The sequence below is a fragment of the Berghia stephanieae genome, chromosome 1 (assembly GCF_034508935.2).
Source record: "Berghia stephanieae isolate SIO BIC M18660-M18661 chromosome 1, UCSD_Bste_1.3, whole genome shotgun sequence".
In the NCBI taxonomy this organism is placed as follows: Eukaryota; Metazoa; Mollusca; class Gastropoda; order Nudibranchia; family Aeolidiidae; genus Berghia; species Berghia stephanieae.
This window is the reverse complement of record NC_088360.1, coordinates 140380058-140397557: the sequence shown is the minus strand read 5'-3', so window position 1 is coordinate 140397557 and position 17500 is coordinate 140380058. Positions and strand designations below refer to the sequence as shown.

The window sequence follows — 17500 nt, the reverse complement described above, 5'->3', positions numbered from 1 at the left end:
GTGGTACGTAGGATGGGAAGGGGAAAATTACTAGGAGATAGACGGAGAGGGCAGGGGGGGGGGGGGGGGGGGGGTGTTGATGAATTCGACATTTTTGTTTGTACGTGTGTACCAGAGAGAGAGAGAGAGAGAGAGAGAGAGAGAGAGAGAGAGAGAGAGAGAGAGAGAGAGAGAGAGAGTAGGGAGGTGGGGGGTGGGAGCGAATTCAATATTTAAACCCGAAATGCACGCGTACGTGCAACTCTCTGCATGTGAATATTTTTCATTACGAGGTGCAAGACAAACAAAACAAAGCCCAACAAAACAAACAAACAATAAAATCAAAAACAGAAAAAAAACCCAAAACACGACAACACACAAACAAACAACAAAAGCAAAAACAGAAAAAACAAAACAAAACAACAACAAGAAATATATTTAAAACCTCCCCAAAAATCCCCCAACAATACAAGCCATCTTTCTTTAGCACTTAACTGATCCGATCAGCAAGCATACACAATTTATTGAACAACCGCTTTTATGGATTCTTACCTCAAACGATTGAATAGAATTGCTTTAAAATCTTCTCTCTCTCTCTCTCTCTCTCTCTCTCTCTCTCTCTCTCTCTCTCTCTCTCTCTCTAAAAAAAAAAAATTAATTTAAACATGAATTCTTTCCCTGTTAAAAAGAATCGTTTTAAGTATTAAGAACAAATATAAATGCTATTCCTTTTTCTCGTTTGTCGATAAGATAAACGACAGCTGTTGATTTCGTGTGTCCGACAGTTAGTTGTGTGTTGTATGTTAGTCTAATTCTTATGTGTTAGATCACTTTGTACTTCCTCCTCCTCCTCCTCTCGACGCAATAAAGCACCAATATTTTTCTCTTAACATTGGTGGAAATTGTAGTTCAAAAATCCCATCATACCAGCACGTGTTACGGCGACTTTTTTTATTCTATTTGTTGCTGAGCAATGAGTGAATATGATGGCATTGCGTTTAAAAAAATAAGCCTTTGAAGGGAAAGGAGAGAGAGAGAGAGAGAGAGAGAGAGAAAGAGAGAGAGAGAGAGAGAGAGAGAGAGAGAGAGAGAGAGAGAGAAAGAGAGAGAGAGAGAGAGAGAGAGACTCTACTACTGATAAAGTGATTGAAAGTCGGTGACATCGGTAAGCACTATTGAAAACAGAAAAAAAAAAGTTTGAAGTGTTCGATATTATGTACTACAGTAGTCATTTCATTCACAGACAAAAAGCACATAAAAAGTAACTGGCCCGCCCCTCCATTCATTAGTTGCCCGTGACGCCGCTGCTGTCCGGTACTTGTTGCTGAACAAGACGAGCCGCCACTGATTAAAAAAAAAATATATATATATATGAAAAATAAGGACGATCGCACCTTGTATAGGGATAGGGATAGCATTGTTCATGCTTCTCTCTCTCTCTCTCTCTCTCTCTCTCTCTCTCTCTCTCTCTCTCTCTCTCTCTCAAAGGTGTCTATTATTTTCCGCTTTTGTAGTTAGGAACTTTTCATCGAGGCGCCAGCTGTTTTCTCTCCCCCCCCCCCCCCCCCCCCCCCCCCGGTTTATCCCTCCCAGCTCTTCTATCTCTATATATTTAAATGAAGTCTGGGACGGCTGGACCGTAACATGCATTGTAAATTCAAAGGAATTTGAATTTTCTTTGGAAAATCTTTTTCTCCCTCTTTATTTAATCTAATAGAAGTTTAGAATAAGTAGAGACATACATACACACACGCGCGCGCGCACACATATACAAACACACGCACTCTCTCTCTCTCACCCACATCATACACAAAACGATGACCAAGACGACAATGAGGACGGAGGCGACATAACGACAAAAATAATAATGATGATAATAATAATGATAATAATAACAACAACAACAACAACAACAACACAACAATAATAACAATAATAATAATAATAATAATAATAAAATAATAATAATAATAATAATAATAATAATAATAATAATAATAATAATAATAATAATGATGATATAATAATAATAATAATAATATAATAATAATAATAATAATAATAATAATAATAATAATAATAATAATAATAATTTATAATATGATTTTAAAACCGTTTTGCGTATGGCATATCTAGTAATGTTGTCCATTCTCCCTGCTTTTCTTCTTCTGTTCTATTTTTATTTTTTTTAATCCACAGTAGCTTTATCCATATATATCTATATCTATATATATACACAAGACCAAATCATGCTCCAGTAAGTTTTCCCACAGTCCGAGCTCTCCACGTTCCCGTCCCCTCCAGTGACCCCCCTATTCCCCCCCCCCCCCCCCCTTCTGTAATGATCATGTTTGGACATCTGCTCCTCTCAAGGGACACCTTGCTTATCTCCTCTTTCCGTGCACTGAGAGAAACAACTTTCTCTCTATCTAGTATAATATTATAATTTTGCTAAGAAAACTACCACTCTATATTCTTTATCAATATGAATTAAGAGATTAATTAAGATGACCAAAATGGTGAAGAATTGTTAAACCCGAGACTGACATGACGTCTCAGGTTTAAGATTTGTTTATTTTTGAAAAATTAAGTGGGAGTTTTCTGATCAAAATGAGGAAACGAGGATTTGTTGAGTACGAACAATATTGCTTTTTTGTTGTTGTTGCTTTTTTCTTCTTACACTTTTTTTTATATTGAACCCCTCTCCTTTTCTCTCTATCATTTCCTTATCGTTTCACACGCATTACCGTGAAAGGGAGAAACATAAAGAAAAAGTAGGTACATGAAAAACAAAACAAACCAGTTATATCTATAAGGTAATCTTTATGTGATTGTGATTATATTGTTGTAAGATCTCTCTCTCTCTCTCTCTCTCTCTCTCTATCTATCTATCTATCTATCTATCTATCTATCTATCTATCTATCTATCTATCTATCTATCTATCTACTGCTTAAAGCCCTTTACAAAGGGCCCCTGACCAACAGCAACATAATATATAGAACGAAATATGACGCCTGTAAGGCGATATTACAATTTTTTTCCTGACAGGACAACGCTGTTAACGACCAGGTATTCATTTTTTTACACTTGAGATACGGTGAGATAATGTGAGTCAAGAGCCTTTTCCAAGGACTCAACCATGCGCCAAGCGAGGCTCGAACTCTGGAACTTCCGAGCCGAAAGCGAGTGTCATACCACAAGACCACATAGCCGCACCCCCTTCTTCCCTCCTTCGTTTTTCATCATTCTAACCACTGCAGAATAATAATGATAATATAATCAATTTCAAATCTCCATTTTATTTAGCAGTTGTTAATGAATAGTGAATGTAATTCTATCCATTAAAAAGATAGAAAGGACAGATAAAAGAACTTCACCGGTGGTGCGTCCATCCTTCAATGAGTAAAACACACACAAACTGCAGCGCAACCACAGCACCAAATGGTCCACACCGCCTTGCACAGACTCACTACTTCTACTGTCATACTACACAGACATAATAACACTTTGAAAAATTAAAACAAACAAAAAAAAAAGAATCATTTTGGCCGCGCCGGAAAACATCCCACTTCGAATGCTGATCGATGGAAATGAGCATTCTACTCCCTCACTCCCCCTCCCCCTCCCCCTTAAACAACTTGTCAAAGAGTCCCAAACCTGAGATTTCCTTAAATTGTCAGATTGCTTGAGATTTTTTATTTTTTATTTTATTTATTTTTTTTTTTTACAAATTTAAAGATGATCTTATCGATAAGTATAAAAAGAATATTTTCTGGCCAAAATTAAAAAAAAAATAAAAAAATATCTAAATAAAAAAAAAGAAAGAAAGAAAATGTGTTGAGTCATTTTCCTACACTGTAATCAAATTATTGCCAGTTCTCAACATTATTGATTGACGCTTCTTTCACTCCTGGATTTTCCTCCTCTTTTCCAATCAAAGGCTCTTGCATATTTTATCTTATACACACTCCTCTCTCTCTCTCTCTCTCTCTCCTTCAACTCCCCCCCCCCCCCCCACCCCCCCCCACACACACACAAATCAAAATGATGCCGATGGAGTAGATTTGTCTAATTTGGGCGACGTCTGCCGGATAATTATAGCAACATCTCTTCACAGTCTATCGATTCTTCCCGTCTGTCTCTCCTTATGTCATTTTAATTTTTTCTCTTTTCCTTTTTACTGGTGGTTGTTTGGAAAAGGGGTGGAGGGGGGGGGGGGGGGGTTGGGTGTTGACAATCTGTCCATCCTCTTGCATGTCAGAGAAATGTCTTCTGTTGCTGCGCTTTTACACGGTATACACTCCACACTATTGATTTGTCTGTCAATCATTCTCTCTCTCTCTCTCTCTCTCTCTCTCTTTCTCTCTCTCTCTCTCTCTCGCTCGCTCGTCTTTCTTTCTATTTATCCATTCATCTATCTATCTATCTATCTATCTATCTATCTATCTATCTATCTATCTATCTATCTATCTATCTATCTATCTATCTATCTATCTATCTATCTATCTATCTATCTATCTATCTATCTTCTATCTTTCTTCTATCTACAATCTCTCTCTCTCTCTTCATCTATCCTCTCTCTCTCTCCTCTCTTCCATGCATCTTATCCATCCATCCTCCTCCATCACAATATCCATCATCCATCATTCCATCCATCCATCCACCCACCAACCCATCCATCCATCAATCCATCCATCCATCCATCCATCCACCAACCCATCCATCCATCCACCAATCCATCCATCCATCCACCCACCCATCCATCCATCCATTCATCCACCCATCCATCATCCATCCATCCATCCATCCATCCATCCATCCATCCATCCATTCATCCATCCATTCATCCATTCATCCATCCATCCATCCATCCATCCATCCATCCACGAACCCATCCATCCATCCATCCCATCCATCTAATCAGAGAAGAACATAACATTAGAATCTCTAGCATCAGCAGCAGTGGCATCTCGTATTTGTCGCTAGCAGAGCGCCGGCGCCAGCATGCAGCAGGGGGAGGAAATCAATTAAATCCCTTACACAGAGCCTTCTCTTAGGCCTCTGTCAAGTGGGAGTTGTTGTCCTTGACTAGTCTCAATGGCTGGCCTAGTCATGGGTCCTAATCCCCCCGATGACACCCCCAAATCTCCAAACGATCAAGTTTCAACAGACAATCTTGTGAATCTCAGAAGAAACCAGTAGCAAAATGAACAAGACGGACACAGTCACGTGCTTTGCTCAGCTTCTTTTATCAATCTATGTATAGCATTTTTCTTGAAATTACAATATAAGACGATAAACATTTAGGGAGCAAACCTTTTCCACAGAGGTATATATAAGAGTTATAGATAGTATGCGCTTGGCTACGAAGCTCATAACATTGCCATCCGGAAGTATAACGGACCAACACACAAAACTGTGTGTACCCATGAACGTTTATAGTCAGGTTAATACAGTTCAGTGAGCATTACTCATAAACGCGGATGGCAAAAAACGATAACAAAGACATGTGTGACGTCATCTTCGAACTATCTATAGACCTGGATACATGAGATGGTGATTTTCAAAACATGTCAGGAAACATGAATTAACACTCTCGGGCAATTTACTGGTCGCCATAGATTCACCAGTTTTGTTTTTATATATAATAAAAAAACAAAACAAAACACTCTCTCTCTCTCTCTCTCTCTCTCTCTCTCTCTCTCTCTCTCTCTCTCTCTCTCTCTCGGCTATTTGTTTTCACCTTCGTCTCTGTGTTATAGACACGAGCTTTCATTAAAATGATTAAAGTTTCTATCTCAACAAACTAACTACACACTGCTCACGATGTTCACAGTTGACACACGTGCAATTCTCTGGCGGAAAGGGAGTTAATTATCCATCGTTAACACCCGGCATGCGCCCAGTGGGTGGCGCCGTACCGGTGTCCGGTTCGATGGTGTGCAGTGACGCAATGGTCGCGTGCTTGTCGTGCACCTTTCGTGAGTTCGAGACGATGATGATGATTATGATGACGATGATAATGTGTCTGACTCAGTCCATGATTATCAAGTTTGGAGTGAATGGTGACCACAACGACGACGACGACGATGATGATAATTATGATTATGATAATGATGATGTGTCTGATTCATAATTATAGCGTTGGGAGTGTATGGTGACGACAACAACAACAACAACGACGACGACGACGATGATGATGATAATACACCATGTACTGAGTGTATCAAGTCTGCTAGACTAATGCAATGGTTAGAGAACCGCGAAGCATTTTAGGAATTATCTCAACCCCCCCCCCCCCCCCCCCCCCCCCCCCCCCCCCCCCCCCCCCCCAAAAAAAAAAAAAAGATTTTAAAACCAAAAAAAACAACAAAACCCAGAAATAAGAAAAACAACTCACAAACAAACAATACCTAGCCAAAGAAACAAACCAAAAAAAAAAAAAAAAAAACACAAAAAAACCCAACCACACAAACAAACAAAACAACAACAATCGAACTTCGTGTACTGATCAGACAAAATTCGGTGACCTGCCATTGTTATAAACGAAGAAATACGTAACGAGCATCATGGTGGTGAGTGAGTGAACATCCTGTTGGCGAGGTGAGCAAAATGCACTGTCATGTATGGCTAAGAGAAGAAGAATAACTTGCTTGCTTGCTCCACCAATATGAGCAGGCTTACGTAATTTGTTGTAAAATTGTTCCATGATTCGTTAGTTGTATGTCTTGACGCATTTTAGAAAAGAGGCAATTTTTTAACATTGTGAATAGGAATAGTTAATACTGTTTTTAAAAAAACAAATGTGCAGTGGTCAGTTGTTGACATGGTGGTGAGTGAGTGAGTGTATGTATGTATGTATGTATGTATGTATGTATGTATGTATGTATGTATGTATGTATGTATGTATGTATGTATGTATGTATGTATGTATGTATGTATGTATGTATGTATGTATGTATGTGAGCGAGTGAATGGAGTAGAGAGTGGGTGAATTAGTGACAATATGGAAGCTGACGATAATTACATGGTGCAAATAAGGACACACCTACAGCATATTAATTATGTCAGGAATATGTTCCCAATAACGACACAATTAATGGGCATGGGCAGCTAACGAAAGGAGCGTCCAACGACAGTCTTGTTATGTGGACTAAACGGTTCGTAATGACACGTATTGGTGTTTGGCCAATTATTGGGGAAATGACCACTGTCCACTTGTCTTTTCACCACCTGTTGTAATGGTAGACGATGACTGACTGACGACCGTGAGTACTTAGAAGACCACGCCCTTTTCGTTCACCGCTCACCTACTGACTGTCCAATTTGCCGTGCAAAAATGCTTTTTTTCTTTTTCCTTCTCATTTTGGCCAGAAAATATTTTGTGCTTCAAATGTCGATCGGTTTGGAAGATCATTTCTCCATCACACTTGTCTATAAAGTCTTTAACCCGACTTCTCTTATTCATTATTATATTATTATATTATATATATATATATATATATATATATATATATATATATATATATATATATATATATATTCTAAATAGTAATAAGAAATGATAAGTTTGCGATCGATATTCGAAGTTTTCTGGCCAAATTTTAATAATAATAATAATTTAAAAAAAAGTCTTTAGCCAGAATTCGGCAGTATTTGGACCTGTCACTTTAACACCTTTTCCAATTTCGTTCCTGATGAATAAAGAATTACATACCCTTCCGTCTTCACATTGATTTTTAAGTGTATAAGTACATATATTACATATCGTATTTATCTCCCTTTGCCATCTATCTCATCTGCCATCGTTGTGATAATTTGTCTGCTCCGACCGCCATCCAGTTATTGTTTTCATTACGTTTGTTGACGTGTTGATGTCTTAAAAATGCACGTCCATTACTACGGAATGCGGTAGTAAGGACGGAGTGAGCACAGACTAGCTGTATTCTCTATGGGAGTGAGCGAGCCTGAATTACATGCAGTCAAACCTCGTTATAACGACGTGTTTATGACCAAGGATATAAAATGTCGTGATTTTTCGGTAACGTAAAGAAAGTGCCTTAATGATGTGTTTTTAGCGAATGATTTTATCTATACTTTGATACAGCTCATCTTTTTCATTTCAATGGCGGATTTTTTGTTAAAGACACTGATAAAGTGTTAAGTGTATTCGGTATAATTTTTTGGGGAGAGAGTCTAAATTTGATCATTCAGATTTTTTCTTTTTCTTTCTTTCTTCTTCTTTTTCTTCTTCTTCTTCTTCTTCTTCTTCTTCTTCTTCTTCTTCTTCTTCTTCTTCTTCTTCTTCTTCTTCTTCTTCTTCTTCTTCTTCTTCTTCTTCTTCTTCTTCTTCTTCTTCTTCTTCTTCTTCTTCTTCGGTTTTGTTTGGAATTCCTATTTTCTCCTATAAAAATGTACCATTTTTGTAAAGCTTACTCGAGGCAAAAAGACCTGGATTTATCGAGGGTGGGTTGATTGTGTTTGACTGTACTTGTATCAACACTAGTAATGATAATTTTGTGTTCGCTATTTATGCCACATGAACGATTGGAATGCTTTGTTCCGGCTCCAGGGAGACAATGATGATGGAGTCTGAAAGATGGTATGGGAGGCCATTGTCACGTGACGACAGGAAGTGGCTCACTCTTATCTCGGCAACATCAAAACACCTTTTGGTTAGATAGGTATTATATTGGTGTTGACTTGTACTTGTTTACGGGTACCTATCTGTACTAACGGAAAATCTGTTCGACTTTAGTGGTTATCTCTAAGATGAGTGAGTGAGTGAGTGGGTTGGTTGGTTGGTTGAGTGAGTCAGTGAGTTAGCGATGAGTGATTTTGTTTTTTGATTAACTGATTGATTGATTGATTTGATAAATTGGTTTTTAGGTTGATCGACTGAGCGAGAGATTGTGTTTATGAGAGACAGTGAGATTGTGTATGTCAATGGACGAAATCGTGGTTTGAGTGTGTGAGAGTCTTTTATCATACGTACTCTCCCCCCCCCCCCTGCTCTCTCTCCCTCTCCCTTCTCTCTCTCCCCCTCCCTCCCTCCTCCCCTCCACCCCCTCTCTCTCTCTCTCTCTCTCTCTCTCTCTCTCTCTCTCTCTCTCTCTCTCTCTCTGATTATGAAATGAAAATTGGCACCGCGACGGGACGAAGCATTGATAACGATAGGTAATAATTCTAACTTATGTACTCACGCACGCACCAGCCTTTATTTTGTTATGATATTGTACAAGTAGTTTGTACTCGATACAGATTGTATCACTACAAGCAAGTACTCACGAACAAGGAACAACGGCAAGCATTGCACGGGTGAACGTGCGACGGCCACGTTTGTTTGCATGGAAAACCACCAACTTATACATAATACATATAGATGGAACGAAATTGACACCTCTCACCTCTTTGTTTGTTATTGTTTTTTAGCCAGCCCATGTAAAGAGCAGTTCTCATGATAAAAGTTTAAGGTTACACATTGTTTTGTGTGTCGGTACGTTAAATCCGGCTGGCAGATGTTGTGATTTTTTAAACTGCGCGCATAGCATCAATATACCTACATACACAGATCCATACAAAATAAGTCGTTTGTTGTGCATTGATACGGCCATGAACTTGCTGTGAGTACACGTTACAGGTAATGCGGCGACGCAGTTGATAATATATATTCACTCGCTATTTCGTATCGAAAGACAACAGCAAAACAGGTGTAGTAGGTAACCACCCAGCCCTCTGAAGTGGTTGAGATGCACGCACCCATATTGACGGTAATGATGCTGTTGTTTTTTTAATGCACAAACCATGTATGCATTTGTTGTTTTTTTTTTTGTTTATTTATTTTTTTTTTTTTTGATTTTTTTTTTTTTTTTTTTTTGCGTGTTTGTGTTGTTGGTTTTTGTTTGTCCCCCCCCCCCCTTTTTTTTTTTCTTTTTTTCTTTACTTTTATAAAACACCAGCTAGTGTTATGAAATGTGTTGTATAAATGGAATGCGGCTAACGTCGGTCACATTTTTTCGTGTTATTTCCTCTTCTAATTTTCCGGTTCCTAAATCATTGGAAGTGTGTACGTGTAACCAGTCCTTCGGAAGACTAATACTCAATTAAGGGGTTACGTATTGAATCAAAATGGTGGCTGGCATAAAAGTGGGAGTCACGGGATGTGTGGAGCTGATTGCTTAGGACGACAGGCACTTCACCAGATAGAGTGCAATGACCCTGTACGTGTATCACGATTCCCCCCCCCCCCCTCTCTCTCTCTCTCCCCCCCCCCTCTCTCTCTCTCTCCCCTCCCTCCTCCCCCCCTCTCTCTCTCTCTCCCCCCTCTCTCTCTCCCCCCTCTCTCTCTCCCCCTCCTCTCTCTCTCTCTCCCCCCCTCTCTCTCCTCTCCTCTCCCCCTCCCTCTCCCTCTCTCTCTCTCTCTCTCTCTCTCTCCCCCCCTCTCTCTCTCTCTCCCCCCTCCCTCTCTCTCCCCCCCCCTCTCTCTCTCTCTCTCTCTCTCTCTCTCCCCCTCTCTCTCTCTCTCTCCTTCCTTCCTTTCTGTATTGGTGTCTTATCGATTTCCGAGGAGTCTTGAGGGGAGAATACTTGATAGTTCCAATCTAGTTTTAATTCCAATTACACCTTGTTGATTTAAATTCCATTAAGGTCGACTATCGATGTTTTGGAAAGGAAATTTAATTGTCCTTTGATTCTGTCTCGATTCCGACGATTCTGTCTCGATTCTGGTGTGGTGATGGTAGTGTTGGAGATAGTGGTGGTTGTAGTGATGATGATGATGATGATGATGATGATGATGATGATGATGATGATGATGATGATGATGATGATGATGATGATGATGATAAAATGAAATAAAAAATAAAATTCGCTTTATTCGTCCCACAGGGGAAATTTGTCTCTAGGGTCTATTCCAAGGGAAGCCTGGAATAGCCCAGGCGTCAGCCGCAGTGCAGCGCCTCAAATTGAGCTAAGGCGAGGTGACGTGCTCAATGCCACACAGCATAGCGGCGGGTGATCGAACTCGGTACCCTTCGGGTGCGAAGCAAAGACCGTACCGCTGAGCCACTCTGCTCCCTGATGATGATGATGATGATGATGATGATGATGATGATGATGATGATGATGATGATGATGATGATGACTACGACTTATATATGATAACGATTTTCATGATATGTAATGTATGATGATGATGATGATGATGATGATGATGATGATGATGATGATGATGATACGTCGACGACGACGACTACGACGATAATGATGACAATAACGATCGTGAGCGTGAGCAGTTTAATGGCTCGACCAGTTCTTGTGGGAAAGTCAGGCTATTTTTTCGCGTGAGTGATCGAATGCGTGACCACTAAGGCATCCAAAAGCGCCTGTGTCCAAGGTTCGTGACCTAAAACCGTGTCCCATTCCTTCCCTCATCAATGTTGCATCAGCTAGCCGGGGCCTCTGGGGATAGACAGCTTTTCCGCTTAGAGAACATTCTTTTTTCTCTGGGGAAGCTTGAAGTAGTCGTAATAAGTTGTATGGGAAGAATGTTTTTTTTAGATGGGTGGATGGAGGAAGAGGTGGATGGATTGATTGATGGATGTATGGATGAATGGATGGATGTATTGACGGATGGATGGATGGAAGTGTGGATGGATGGATGGATGGATGAATTGGTGGATGATTGGATAGATGGGTTGATGGATGGATGGGTGGGTGGATTGAGGAAGAGGTGGATGGATGGATGGATGGATTGACGGATGGATGGATGGATAGATAGATGAATTGGTGGGTGAGTGGATAGAGGGGTGGGTGGATTGAGGAAGAGTTGGATGGATAGATGGATGGACGGACGGACGGACGGATGGATGGATGGATGAACTGGTGGGTGAGTGGATAGATGGGTGGGTGGATGTATCGAATGATGGATGGATGGGTAGGTGGGTGGATTGAGTGAGTGGTTGAAGGATGGATAAATGGATGGATGTATGGGTGGGTTGATTGGGGGAGGGGTGGATGGATACTTAGATCGGTCGATGGATTGGTAGATAGATAGATGGATGGATGGGCGTATGAACGGAATCAGGCAGGTCTAGGAATAGATGGAATATGAGAGAGAGAGAGAGAGAGAGAGAGAGAGAGAGAGAGAGAGAGAGAGAGAGAGAGAGAGTCGTAAAGAGAAAAGAATACTGGGTGAATGAGAAATCTTTTGTGTCACGCGAGCGAAGGAGCTAAGAAGACTGCTCACCACCATTCTCATAGTCCCCTAGTCGGGAGGTCCCATTAATGGCGGACCTTTGAAGTAAACGGTTGACACGCAATCTTTTACTGCCCGGCCGTTCATTGATTATAGCTTAGTGGTCTCATTTTAACCTCGTGTGAGTGAGTACCACCATCAATGTGGGGAAGTTGTTACTACTCGTAGTAGAGTACCTTTCGTGGTACCCGCCCTCCTAACTACTATCGTTATCTTGGGGATTTCTTTCCCTTTTTTTCTCCTCCACCCCCCCCCCCCCCCCCCCCGATCCCTTGAAAGCTTTACTATTGATGAATGATGATGCTGATGATGATGATTCCCTTTTCGTTACAAAGGAAGTTCTATCAAATAAAACAATACAATAATAAAATACCCCCCCCCCCCCCGAAAAAAAAACCCCAAACAAAACAAAAACACCCCCCCCCCCCCCCCCCCACCCAAAAAAACAAAACAAAAACAAACAAAAAACAAAACAAAAAAAAAAACAAACAAAAAAACAAAACAAAAACAAAACAAAACAACAACAAAAAACAAAACAAGTTCGATCCGTTAGCCGCTAGGACATCTTAGAGTACTTACTATATAGTTATATAGTTGCAATGCAAGGGAAGAGTAAAGGTTAACCTTTACTGAAGGTTTAAGTAACTCTGAAACTCCGGTCCACTTTTAAGGTAGTAGCAGCAGCCCTTCAGATCCTAGAGAGTTTATTCCAGGCTTTGTACCGTTAAACGGGCAGTAACTATAATTAATTACTTGTTGGCCTTTGGCTCGGACGCTTGTTGTCTATCGCAAATACTTTTGGAAACCAACTGAACTTTTTGTTACTCCTTTTAAAAAAAAATAAATAAAAAAAAAATACAAATTTAAATACTTTACTTTAACATTATTTTTCCCCCTTTCTTCCTCAGAATTACGGAATATTCTCATCGCTCGCCTCGCCGTGCAGAAAACAGCCGCATCGGGTGACGATTGGTACAACTTCGAGGAGGTGGTCGACTACTCACTGCTCAAGTACGCCTTTCGCTTCCGGTGCGAGGAGCACTACTATGGCGCAAAGTGCGCAGATTTGTGCCGTCCCAGGGACGACTCGTTCGGACATTATAAGTGTAGTTCTAACGGCACCAAGGTCTGCATGGACGGATGGGAAGGAGATTATTGTGACAATCGTGAGTACTGATTTGTATCCATCTATCTATCCACTGATTTGTATCCATCTATCTATCCATTTATCCATCTATCCATTCATCCATCTATCCATTCATCCATCTACCCAGCCATCTATCCATTCATCCATCTATCCATTCATCCATCTATCCATTCATCCATCTATCCATCTATCCATTCATCCATCTATCCATTCATCCATCTATCCAGCCATCTATCCATTCATCCATCTATCCATTCATCCATCTATCCATTCATCCATCTATCCAGCCATCTATCCATTCATCCATCTATCCATTCATCCATCTATCCAGCCATCTATCCATTCATCCATCTATCCATTCATCCATCTATCCAGCCATCTATCCATTCATCCATCTATCCAGCCATCTATCCATTCATCCATCTATCCATTCATCCATCTATCCATTTATCCATCTATCTATAGGTCCCTCACCATCCCTTCATCCATCTATCCATCCATCCATGTATCTATCCATACATCCATCAACCTATCCATCCATCCATCCATATATTCACAAATGTTTTTAATATGATACATAAAATAGTTATTATATAATAAGTATAAGATTTTAGTTTATATCTACTTTTCTTGAAACCAGTACACACCATCACACACAGCCTATTCACATTCTTACACTTTAAATCTCAACTAAAATAACAACCTTTTGATCAGCCTTAAACCATTCATTAAATCACGACACGTCTTTCACACATCTAACACAACATAACCCATAGTTTACTTCTTTTATCTGTATCTTCTCTCCCCCCCCTCCCACTCCCACCCCCACCCCCACCCCCAACCCCTTCTCTTCTCATGACCTTAACACCGCAACAGCAACAAGCATTGCAATATACCTTTTATTTAACAAAATATATATATCTGAATAATACAGACTATTTTTAAAAAAAATCTTTTCCCATGGCCCGTTGTCTGTTGTCGGTTCTCACACTTTTCTGAACCTCTATATTACCTTTGCCCACGCTAGATACCTACCTACCTTCTACCATTTGACATGGTCATTAAGTTTACCTTTATCACAATGGGCTCCTGAACACTCAACGGCTCAACGCGTGACCGCTCGCCAAAGCTATAAAAAAATAGTGTAAAAACATTGAAATGAAGAGCAGTGTTTTGGGAGTAGAGAGTAGAAGAGAGAGAGAGAGAGAGAGAGAGAGAGAGAGAGAGAGAGAGAGGGGGGGGGGGATAAGAAAAGAAAGAGGAGGGGGAAAAATATTAATATATTATTAAAAAGGGACAGCTGTCGGACCGTGGGATTCTAGTTTTGGGCAGTGTTATGGGTCATCCTGCTACTTTTTGTCTCTTTATGGCCAAAATGACAGGAACATTAAAATTAAAAAAAATAATTTTTGGCCAGAAAATTCTCTTCGAATAAAATATCGATGGATTAAAATTAAAACGACCTCCAACTTGTGAAAAATTCTTCATGTTTGAGACAGTTTGGCAAGTTTCTGGATATTTTAATATATTGAAAAACACTGTGAATTTAATTTTTAAAAAATTTCCTGGCCAAAATTAAATTTAAAAACAAGACCGTTTTGCCAGGGAACGGCAATTTAGTATCTGCATGCAAAGCTATCCGATTGTAGTCCTGACAGGTTCTCTCCTAAGACCCCTTCTCTTTTTTCTTTTTTTCTTCTTCTTTCTTGTTGACTGTCGTATTCCATTCAATTGTTGCCGGCCGGCGCTGCTGCTTGCTTACCTTGTCAGCCCACTTCAATCAGCGAGTTGTTTATTGTAATCGACTATCATACGTTCACTTTATCGCCTTTTATCCAGGGCTTGTCTCGCCAGTTTTGATTGAATAGAACTCTCAAGAGACCTCGGACGATGTCTTAGTTCGTCCGTACTCCGGTAAAACAACGTTTTTAAAAAAACAAACAACCCAATTTAACCAGAAAACTGACGTTTCAAGCATGGATCGATCGATTTAAAATGACCCCCTCGACTCGTCAAAAACTTTTAAACCTGGCGACTTTGAGAAGTCTCAGGTTTGAGAGTTTTTAACAAGATGAGAGTCATTTTAATTTGAAGGACGAGTTTTCTGGCCAAATTTTTTTAAACGTGTTTTTTGGGGGTTTTTTTTCTTCTTCCCAGCACGACAGAGTTCGAGTTATAGGAAAGAATACATCATATTTTCACAGTCTCAAATTGTCATGTACTTGAATTATTATTATAATAATATGTTCTAGTAACAGAGGCGAGCTAGCCGGAAATGGACTCCTGCCACTTCAAAATATACAAACCAATCTTTTGTGTGTGGAGATAGCTTAGAAGCTTTTACTTTTTAGTCAATTTCTCTCTCTCTCTCTCTCTCTCTCTCTCTCTCTCTCTCTCTCTCTCTCTCTCTCTCTCTCTCTCTCTCTGTGCTAAATCAAGCCCATAATTCTTGTTCGGCTATCAGACCTGCTAATATATGGACCTTGGTTCCTACATATAAAGACTTTACGGTTACCCGCGTAAACATGATTTAATTGTTACGAACATTCTAAAAGATCGACGACAATAATAATTCACACATTCCGTTATCCAATGAACGATTTCTCAGGTACCGGGTACTCGATTCAAATTGACTTTCCCACAATTAATATGTATTATTCTATGCGAGTGTAGAAATGATCCTAACATAATTATTCACACTTCGGTCTCATTGTTTGGGAATAAATTTTTGATTTTTGGATTGATACGCGGTGCGTGTGAATTTTCGCACCTTTTTTTGACTTCTGTCGGTGCGCAGCGGGCAGATCGTTCCGCTGATAAGGTTCAAGCATTGTCACAGCAGTTACAGTAGAGTAGAACAAAAAATACTCACAACAACAAGTCTTCTTCTATTCTGACAAGGCGTTCGTTCATTGTTGTAGAAAGTCAAGCGTATTTAATTATTGTATCCAAAACGTATTATTATTATTATTACAATGCTGAAGATTTCTGAAATTTTATTTCCAGCTGTTTTGAAAAAAAAAATTTTTTCTCGACTTTCTCGCAATTATAAGGTCTATTCTTTTCGCAGTATTAGGATATCATGTGTTCTGATGCACGTCTTAAAAGTGCAATTCCCTCCCATTTTATTTTAGGCCACAACAGCACTTCAAAGAGGAGTGAGTCTCATATTGTTGTTGTTGCTGTTGTTGACTTTAATGAATTCGAGTCCATTTTGTATTTTTATTTACTCCAATTAAATACTACGCCGTCCTTAACAAGCCCCGTGGGAAAACATTAAGTTGTAAATTGTGCTATATCAAAGCTTTGTATTTTTTTTCCACTTCCTCTTTTAAATTCAGTCCGTAATGGTGGATTTTCTGACCAAGTTTACAAATATGCGTTTAATCGGTTGTCACTTTACGGTAGAACTGCTGCGATAGGGAGGGCGTTGGTGGCGGTGGTGATAATTATTATTTGGCCAGAAAACTTGTACATCAAATATCGATCTATTAAAACGACCCTCATCTCGACAGAAACTCTCAAACCTGGGACTTCGCGAAGTCAAATTAAAAAAAAAATTTTTTTTCAAGATGAGGCGCATTTTATTCGATTGATATTATTTGAAGGACGAGTTTTCTGGCCAAAATTTCTAATACGTATTTTTTTTTTCTTCTTCAGAGTATAGCAGTAATATAAGTAAGAATGATTGTGTATATTATTGTATAGGTAGACGTGAGCTGTTATTGTAGATTTGGGTGTCAGTGGATATGTCGGTCGTGGTCATTGATAGTCATCAGTGCTAATGGTTGTCGTCGTCGTCATCGTCGTCATTGTTGATGTTATTATTGTTGTTGTTGTGTGAGATTTTGGGTTGACACAACACCTGGTCCTGTCCTGCGTATTTCAATCTATCTTATCTTTTCTTTTATTATTAGTATCTTTTTCTTTTTCTTTTTTTTTTTTTTTTTGGTGGGTGGGGGGGGGGGGGGGGGGGGGGGGTCGTTTTGTAGTTCCTACGAGTTGTGTGTTCCGGTGTGCGTTGATAGAGATAATGGTAAATATGAAGGTCGCGGTATTTTGAAAGCAACAGAGAGAGATAGATAGATAGATGGAGAGAGAGAGAGAGAGAGAGAGA

At 39.7% G+C, this 17500-nt stretch overlaps 1 protein-coding gene across 4 annotated transcripts in view; it reads left to right on the top strand.

The window, feature by feature from the left end:
* LOC144963362 (uncharacterized) overlaps positions 1-17500 on the top strand; it is a 245416-nt gene that overhangs the window by 194028 nt on the left and 33888 nt on the right. For all 4 annotated transcript variants that reach the window (XM_078897322.1, XM_078897321.1, XM_078897323.1 and 1 more), the window contains one exon: positions 13145-13402. In XM_078897322.1, coding sequence (XP_078753448.1) covers positions 13145-13402 — 258 coding nt within the window. The remainder of the gene's footprint in view (positions 1-13144; positions 13403-17500) is intronic.